This window comes from Stegastes partitus, unplaced genomic scaffold (genome assembly GCF_000690725.1).
Source record: "Stegastes partitus isolate 25-593 unplaced genomic scaffold, Stegastes_partitus-1.0.2 Scaffold560, whole genome shotgun sequence".
NCBI classification, from domain to species: domain Eukaryota; kingdom Metazoa; phylum Chordata; class Actinopteri; family Pomacentridae; genus Stegastes; species Stegastes partitus.
The window spans coordinates 324,623-334,216 of record NW_007578291.1 but is presented as its reverse complement, the minus strand read 5'-3'; the positions used below and the strand labels follow the sequence as shown (position 1 = coordinate 334,216).

The 9,594-nt window shown below is 39.9% G+C and overlaps 1 protein-coding gene across 1 annotated transcript in view; it reads right to left on the bottom strand.

Moving 5' to 3' along the window:
* paplna (papilin a, proteoglycan-like sulfated glycoprotein) overlaps nt 1-9,594 on the bottom strand; it is a 33,300-nt gene that overhangs the window by 9,902 nt on the left and 13,804 nt on the right. Inside the window, exons 8-17 of the mRNA XM_008288486.1 lie at nt 8,135-8,215; nt 7,884-8,056; nt 6,966-7,089; nt 6,719-6,845; nt 3,506-3,710; nt 3,127-3,303; nt 2,894-3,044; nt 2,398-2,478; nt 892-1,090; nt 566-650 (exon numbers count right to left, since the gene is read on the bottom strand). Of these exons, the coding sequence (XP_008286708.1) occupies nt 566-650; nt 892-1,090; nt 2,398-2,478; nt 2,894-3,044; nt 3,127-3,303; nt 3,506-3,710; nt 6,719-6,845; nt 6,966-7,089; nt 7,884-8,056; nt 8,135-8,215 (1,403 nt within the window). The remainder of the gene's footprint in view (nt 1-565; nt 651-891; nt 1,091-2,397; nt 2,479-2,893; nt 3,045-3,126; nt 3,304-3,505; nt 3,711-6,718; nt 6,846-6,965; nt 7,090-7,883; nt 8,057-8,134; nt 8,216-9,594) is intronic.

The window sequence follows — 9,594 nt, the reverse complement described above, 5'->3', positions numbered from 1 at the left end:
ATATTCAGACTGTTACATATATATATAATTTCCTAAACGGCATGCCATATATATATATATATGTATATATATATATATTAGGTTGGTTGTTGTTGTTACTGATGATTTATTTATTTATTTAGCAGAATGAGAATAAAAGTAAAATAAAAAATAAAAAACAACTCATGATCTCAGAGACAAAAAGGTCCTTGTAAAAAAACTGCCATTAAAGTATATTTTAAGCTTATTTTATACTTTTACTTAGTAAATCTTTGAACCAACACTAGTTTTGATCATAACTACCAAATATTTTGAATATTTATATTATATTTTTTATCCAGTGTGAGATTTGTATTTTTATTTACCTTTATATTTATATAGCTTTAGATTTTTTATATTTATCCCTTTATAGCTTCATTTTTGGTCACTTGACCTTGAGTCACTGGTTTTTAAGGTTAAGAAAAAGACATAAAACACATCTTAAATGATAAAAATACAAATATTTCATCCAGGGCCAGCAACATATGCTCTGTTCTAGCCACCTAACAGAACAAAAAAAGGAAGAAGGTGCTGTGTATTTGCTTACGGTGGGAGCTGGGACCATGTCACTCACACATCCAAGCATGTTGGGGCCCTGAGCCGCCGTCACACCGTCTTGGCAGCAGCCATAGCTGACACACAGAACAGGAAGGAAGCAGGTACAAACCATGAAGCAGTGTGCAATCAAAGTCCAGACCAAAAACGACAAAAATGTGCAAATGTGACATTTCTAAGAAAAGCCCAGTGCGGTCAGTTAGCGGGAATTCTTGTGGTTCTGCGTCATGTCGAACCGGCGCTGGTTGGTGTGGTCACATAATGCAGCCGTGAAACCGACACCCAAAGACATGGAGCCACAGAGTAATGACAGGATACCTGGTCCGGCTGCAGGACGGCTGGGAGGGAGTTGGAGCCGGAGTGTGAGGGCAGCCGAGGCCCTGCGGTCCTCCGGCTGAAGTACGTCCGTCTGGGCAGCAGCCGTAGTAAGACTGGCTGCAGTGGAGAGCCGGAGCCGAGCTGTGAGGGTCCTGGACGGTGTTGGTCTGGGCCGGGTCCCTTGTCTCGGGCCTGCGGACTGAAATATGACCAAACCGAGCTATTGACTGGCTGGTAATATTGGCTGGTATTAATTTACATGATTCCTATTAAAAAAAATTAAAATGAAAGAGGCCAAAACTGTGGAAAATGTCCACATAAAAAAATAAATTAAACAAATGTTTATAGACACTAAGTTGTTCCATTTCTAAATTAGCAAAAACAAAAAGAATCTTAAAATTAATTTTTTAAAAATTATTCTAAAGATATTGTTTGAAAGGAAAAAAATGTGCATATTGTAGATATAAAAACTGTAAATAAATATGGAAAAGTAAAAAAAAATAAAATGAACAAAGAAGGTACAAATGATAGTAAAGTGTTATTATACAGTTTTCACTTTTCATAAAAAACAAAAACAAACAAAAAACTGTGTTTTGTATATCTATATTTGTTCTATTTCAATATTTCAACATAAAATTACACTTTTTTGTTGTATTTAAATGAGCAAAAATATAATTTTACAGATATTTGGCATTTTTGGAAAGAAAAAAATACGTATATTACTCATTTAAAATGGTTGATAATTGTAATAAAGTAAAAAAAAAAAAAAAAAAAAGACGTTTTAAGTAATGGTAAAGTTTTGTTTTACAGTTCTTTCTAACCCTGCAGTTCTCAGTGTTTTAAATAGACGAGCGGTTCACACGTCACTGTGCACATTTACAATAAGGTCTACTGGACGTCACCATGCTTGAGGCCACACAGCGAGTGTTCACAGGCAACACAAAAGAATGCAAAATCACTTATGATTACATTTCCAAACCATTTGTTTATGGGAAAATAAAGTCGCGGTGATCAGCATAAATAACCTCATGGGGGAATAAACACGCTCAGGACCCCCAAACTTGGAATTCCTGACCACTGGGACAGCACATGGTGCCGAAAATGCCAGAAACGCCACCGCCAGCGCTAGCACACTTCAGTGCTCCGGAAATATTTTAATCAGGCCAACAATGCCCGTGGAAGCCTGAAAACATGTCAATCAGGTCTGGATAATTAGTGCAGGGACCGGCTGGGTGGGGACGGAGGGGGACGGATGGGGACAAAGTGACAGGAGTTATATCAGCTCAGAGTGGAACACCTACAGGCAGCTTCCAAACATGATGGAAAACCTGCTGGAAGACTTTCACGCTGCTGCAAATTCACACAACTTTTCCACATGTGCCATCTTCAGCGACTTATTTCACTGTTCTTGACTTTCTGATAGTTATTTAAAGGCTTCGTCTACCTTCTTGTGCAGAAAACACTTGCTGTTTGGCTTCAGTGACCCTGTGAAAGAAGGAGTCTAACCTGTTGCGTGATCCGGCACATATGGCTGGAAGCCAGTCTGACTGTTGTCGTGTCCTCGTGGGTCCTGGACGCTGGGAACAGCTGCACACACAGCACATAAAACACACAAAGAACAATGAGAGGATGGTTCAGAAAGTCAGTGCACGGCTGCTTTACAGAAGCTGACGTCTATTTGCACTTTCAGACTTTTTTCTCATTTAAGAGCAACTTGCACTTAATTTAATGCACAATTGTGTATGTTTTATGAGAAATTCAGATGAAGAGGTCCACATTTTGCGCTAGATAGAGAAGAAGAATAGAAGACGAAGAAGAAGAAGAAGAAGAAGAAGAAGAAGAAGAAGAAGAAGAAGAAGAAGAAAAACAAGAAGAGGATTCAAATGTAAGAAATCTAAAATATTTACACTTTGCAAGGATGCAAAATGATGCTGCATTAGCAAAATTCTATAAGGAAGAAGCCAACGACAGACACAATATCTTCTGCAGAGGTTGCTCTCACCCTGGGGGCTGTAGCAGGGCTGGGAGTTGCAGCGCTCCACGGTGGTGGGCTTCGGCTGGGCGCTGCACTGAGCCACAGGATAAAGGTTCCTCTCCTGGTCCGAGCAGATCACCTGACGCTCCCGAGAGCCGGAGCCACAGCTACGAGAGCACTGGGGGGGAACAGAGAGATGAATGAATGAAAGCAGCCATAAATCCACCAGGACCGTGTTACTGTGGACGTATGCCCCTCACCAGACCCCACTCCCCGACATGCCAGCTGATCTGTCTGGAGCAGGCCACCATCTGACAGGGCTGGACGGCTGCAGGACGGAGCAGAGTGCTGCAGGAGGTTTCCTCCAGCCTCATCCCACCTGAACCCACACAGGTCACCTCTCTGGTCTGCTCTCCTGAACCACAGGTCACCGAGCACTGAGGACACAGTTAGACGTGAACGACACGGGTCACAGATGTTCTGAAGAACCTCTATTACATCTTCTTCAGACAAAAGCAAAGATAGACTTGATTCACGTTTATTGATGTTATTAGTCTTCTGAATCATTGTTAATCCTGTTAATCACTTTGTAAGTTTGTTAAGAAAAGTTTATGATTATGATTATTGTAGCTGACTCACGGCGCTCCATGCCGTCACTTGGTACTCGGCACATTTGTGCATGTTGCAGGTCTGCAGAGTGGGAGGAGCCTCGGCGTAGGCGGCGCAGACGGCGTCTTCCACCACGCGGGGGCCAGATGCATCATGGGAAATACACTGCACGCTGCGCAGCTGAGAGCCTCCACCGCAGGTGACGGAGCAGGCGTTCCACTCGCCGGTTTTCCAGCTGACAAACCCACCGAGATGAAGGAGGAGAGGCAGAGGACAGTATCTTCACTAACTCATCAACATATATACACACTGATATATACAGTACAGTGTGTTTACTACATACTGAGAACACTACATATCGTGTGTGTTTACTACATACTGAGAACACTACATATTGTGTGTGTTTACTACATACTGTGAGTACCACAGGACGAAGGACACTACTGAAGGAAGGAGCTTTAGTCCAGAAATATTTACATCTAATGAGTCAACTGATCAACGCTGATGTTCATCTCCTTTTCGAATTTGGTTCTTACATTTAAAATATTTTTGAGCATCGTCAGTGAAAATTAACAGAAAGTTCTGGTGTTCACATTAAAATGCTAAATGAAAGTGTGTTCATCAGTACACAAAGTCCAAGCATCGATAGTCTGTCCAAATACAGGTTTATCATCATATATAATTTTTATTATATATGATTTATTATATTGGTCATATATATTGGTATATTGCCATTATTATTATTATTATTATTATTATTAGTAATAATAATAATAATAATAATAATTATAACAATAATAATAATAATCAGTTAATTTGAAAAGGGACCATGTACAAGTTGGCTTTAAGCTAATGTCCACCTGCAGTCCCTTCAGAATCAGAANAATAATAATAAGAATAATAATAAGAATAATAGCACATAATCTCATGTAAAACAAAGACTGAAATTTAAATCTAAATTAAAATAACTATGTAAAATTCCTGTATTTTTATGTTATGGTTATATTCCAATATTTTAAAGTAACTTTGGCCCATTTGTGCTGGACTATTCTCTCTTTTTTTAACTGTATATTTTCAGTAAAGTTCTTGCAGGAGTTTTCCTTGTAACAGACTATATTAACAGTGTAGTTTTGGTACTTTTACTTAAGTGGAGAATCTGAATGGTTCTTCTCTGCTTGTTTTCTGCAGCGTTTGTTGAAACCAAAGTAAACTGACACTACAGCCAGCGTCTCTCAGGCTTCTTAAACTTCTCAGGTTTCTGCAGCATCAAAGAAGAGAAGCAGGAAATACCAGAGAGTCACTGACTGAAGCTGCTGCTGTTTACTGCTGCTGCGTCCCATTCAGCGCTACACAATCCACAACAACCTCAGCATGACAACCTCTGACCCGCCAACACGTCGGCAACACCAACACACACACACACACACTAAAGCCGCCGGGCAGCAGCTCAGCTCAGAGACCGGCGCAGGAGGGTTAAAGAGGTTTCTGACAGAAATCTGGCATCAAATCCGGTTTCCCTGATAACAGGAGTAAAGTGTTTCCAAGACAAATGAGGATCAATAGGAGGCTGAAATCAGATCTCTGAGCTGGACGGTTGCCCCTCGCCTTCGTTCTCGCCCCGCATGGAGGAACAGGCTTCGCACTAAACACAGACAGTCAAACACCACTAATAGGGGGTATGCTGTGATTTCAATCAACGTTTAGTGAATTATTGGCCTTTGTAGCACTTTTCAGAGCCCACTAGTTGATGATTTTTGTTTTCCAGGTGCCCATGTGAGAGAAATACATACATGTCAACTTATACGGATGTCCATGAATTATATAGAGTTTATAGAATTATATAGAGAATTTAAATAGCTTTTGCACAGTTTAAAATACAGATTTAAAATACAGATTGTTTTATGCTACTAAGTTGTTCTTTTCATCCTGTAGATTTCTTCCTGTGTGGCTGATTCTCCTTCTGATGTACATTCTCTGGTGCAGTTTTGATTTAACCCTCTGAACACACAAAAAAACCTGTCATGTTATTTGTCATGTCACCAAAATGACCCCATTTATCAAAGCCACAAACTGTAAAAACAGAAAAAAATATTGTTTTTTTATACTTTCTGACGGGATTTGAACAAACAATCTATGATGTGTAGATTAAAAGGGAAAAGTAAGTGCGTCTAAGCTTAAAATTGTAACATCATCAAATTCACTTGAGTTTATGATGATACTGTATGATTTAAAAAAACAGCCAATAATAAATAATTAGCATTAAGCTGATTCTGTAAAAAACAAAAAATTCTTCTCTTCTGAGCCCAACCATGAAACCATTATTGACTCAGCTGGGACCAAAAGTCACATGACAAAAATTCAGGGACTTTTCAGCTAAACTGTAGGCAGTGTTTACACCGAGCAGAGAGAAAACAGGCATTGAAACTAATTAAATATGTAGCTACATATCTGCAGTAAGTAGCGGCAACATTTATTCATTTATTTTTTAATTACCAACACATGTGGGAACATATAAAAGTGGTGCGCATGCTGCTTTCAGTTTTTTGTTTTTGTTTTGTACAAATAAATCATCAAATAAATTCCGCTTTAGTTCTTTTTTTTTTTTTCATTTAATTTTTTTAAATGATTTATCGCATTGTTACTTGATCATATTACAAAGAAGACATTTCTGAGTTCTGTCTCCTTCTAGCCATGGTTGTTCTGTTTCCATAGAGGTGCAGGACTTTATATTATAGTGAAAAATGAGCCCACAGTGAGGAAACATGTGACAGGATCAAGAAACGCCCAGAAACTGGTTGGAGTTCAGAGGGTTAACATGTTTGTCGACATCAACTGTTGGTATCTACAGATTTTCTGTGCATTTTTACGGATTTTTGCAGGCGGTGATACAAGTGGGCATCCGAAGAGGTTGACATGTATGAAAATGAGGGATATTAATCAAGAGTGGGACTACAAACACTGGTTTAGTGATTGGGATCTCCCCCCTGGCTAAGGCTTCACTACCACCATAGAACCTGGGTTACCTGAACACATAGGCTCTGGGTCTCTCTGAGGATCTCCACAACTGTGGTGGATACAGGTACGCCATCCTTTCAGACAGTCATAACACCAACAACAGTCAACAAGCTGCTCCCAACGGTGTTTCTGGCACTTCTTTTAAACAAATCCACTGGGAATGGAACTAAGATTAACTCCTGCAGACCCTGTGGGACATACTGCAGACGGTGACGCTTCAGTGTTTACCTGCGGACTTGTGGGCATTGATGGGGGTTGCAAGTACGGTTGGTTTGTGGTCTTGGCAGAGAAGCACAGAGATAATCGGAATAGGCTTCGTTATCGATGGTGCAGAAGACCAACCGAGACTGGTAGCCTAACGAAGGAGGACATGAAAGAGTTGATTCACTTTCAACAGAGCCGGACGGTTAAAGAAAATCAAACTAAAGCAATAAAGCAGCACAGAAAGGCTTCAGATGTTGGTCTGCTGTCTGACCTGATCCACACTCTCTGCTGCAGGCAGACCACGACCCAAAGCTCCAGTAGTATCCGTCCCTGGAGCGTCCGTTTGGGAGGTAGTATTCGTACTCCACTCCCTGGTTGGGCTCCTGGCTGATGAGCTGAGAGGACAGAGTGTTAAATATGTATCAGTAATCAATCGATTAACCAATCAGCTTTTGTTGCTGGGACCCATCAGCTGTGGAACCTCAGTATCATCTTTTAAATCTCCTGTTAAAACTCAATTTAATTGGAAGGCAACTGGTGTAATTATTTAAATGACCATATCTTGTTTGTAGCTTAAGTTCTAGTCCTATCACTTTTTTGTATGTTTTCACTGTAACTTCATTTTTAGAAGGTGCCTTATTAGTAAAATGTATTATTGTTGCTTTCATGGTATTTCATTGAATCTCCTCCACATCTACTATTTCAAAATCCTCTTTGCTAACATTTTAGTCACGCTATAAGGCAGCCCTGCTTAATTCTTTCAGCAAATCAAGCATTTAATTTGCATTACTTGCTTCCATAACACCATAATTGCACCACAACAGTTTGAAAAAAGTTCTGAAAGAGGGCTTATGGGCAGTTTTTAAAGAAATTTTAAATAACATTAGATATATCAAAATAAAATGTCACAGATATATTTTTGAATAGCCATAGTTTATGATAGCAAAGTTTCAAGCCAATTAGAGATGGTCGAGCAAAAGAACTCTGATGATTCGAGATGGAATAAAAAACAAACATGCAGATGGTTTTTGAATCAAAGTTATCAAAGTGCTGCTCATTAAGTTCACAGCTTTTGTGTTGTGAGGAGTAACAAAGAGGACTTGATCTGAGCTGGAGACAGATTTGGAAACGTGACGGACAAATAAAAGAGTTAAAGATAACAGTAATCTGATTATCTGTGATGTTTTACCTCGACAACGAGCGGTTCGGTGGTGGGTCCGCGGCCGATGATGGTTTCGGGCACGTTGTCGCCTTCAGCTCCTCTCTGGTAGAAAAGAACGGTGCCAGCGATGGGGGTCGCCCTGGAGAACTCGATCACCCAGTGTCCGTTCAGGTAGTACTCTCCACGCAGGTTCTTGATCGCTGCTCGGGCAGGTAAAATTTTGTTAGAACCCTACAAATGCAAGCTATGTTTTCTGATTGTCTTATACCTAAACTCACCGAGGTAGTTCCTAGAGGCCACAGTCTCCCTGATGCTGATGGTTGTGGCTCCGACAGGGATGATGAACATCTGGTTGTAGCCTGGTGTGAAAACGAGGGTGAAATAAGATATAAACACAAATTTCTTCAAGAGCAAAAACATCTTGAAACTGTCTATAAAACCCAACAACAAAATGTAACGCCGTTTAGTCTCTTTACAGCTCGTCCACATCAACAACTAAATATAAAACGGTTTTCCTGCAGCTCTACAGAAATGTAGCACTGCTGTTCTTTAACTGGGTAAATTATCCATTATGCCATACCTGTACATATGAAAAACATAAGTATTCTCTGAGTTTTTATCAGGCAAAAATTCTTAATAAATACTGCTGTAAAGGTCCGGTCTGTCCTTACATCATAGGCACCCAGCATGGGTGAACTGATGCCTTATCTTGGTATGTAAAATAATGTAAACATATTTTCTGACTTGGTCACGGGTATTGTTTCTTGAAATCTAAATGTATGTCAATATCGTTCACGGGAGGGCTGATGCACGGAGCCGTGAGTCAATCATCTGTTGATGCCGTCGGCCACCTGCTACGAGTACTGTGATGTGTTTCATTTGTTTGTGACCTTGCAGAGCCGTGCAGGTGGTGGTATACCTATATCTATAAAGCTGGACGATCCATGAACTGATTAATGAACTATTTGCTGAACTTTACGGACTCTATTGAAAGCCGTGTTGGGTTTTGCACTATTGTGTGAATGGGGATGCGCTTGAGCTTGAGGGGGGTATAAAGTAAAGAGTTTCAAGTAAAAGGCTGTGCTTAGAACCAAAACGGATGTATGTGTTTGTCTGATTTTCACCCCTGCTGAGAATAGATCCGCCCGCTACCTTAATATAGTGCGTTGTGACACTGCTGCCTTGGAACTAATAAATGAATTGTTACACTGCATGAAAACTTTCACATCCATTGTACACAATAAATACGAACCATCAGTTGTCATCTGCTGTCTGCTCGGTCTAGTAGAGTTTATTGATATGATAAATAAACAATTATGGAGCCAGAGAAGGGAGAAATAAACTCCTAATAACTGAGATTAGAGTTTTGTATTTTTGAGAAAAACACTCATATATTCTCTGAGACGATAAGGTCAGAAATTTGTGAGAAGAAAATTGGACAATGACATTTGTGAGAAAAAGCAACACTTGTGAGTTACTTTCTAACAAATTTGTGACTTTAATCTTTAATCTCTCTAAGATTTTCTTTTTTTTCTTGGACTATTAGGCAGCTGCCCAGACTTTGTTTGTCTTTGCTTGGTTTGTCTGTTTTCGATTTGTCAGTTCATTGTTTTTTTTTTTGGTTGATCAGTCAGTAGTTTGTTTTTGTTTGGTTGGTCGGTTGTTTGTTTTCTGTTTGTTGGTTGTTGGTTTTTGGTTGGTCACTTGGTCAGGTGGTTGGTTTTGGTTGGTTGTTTGT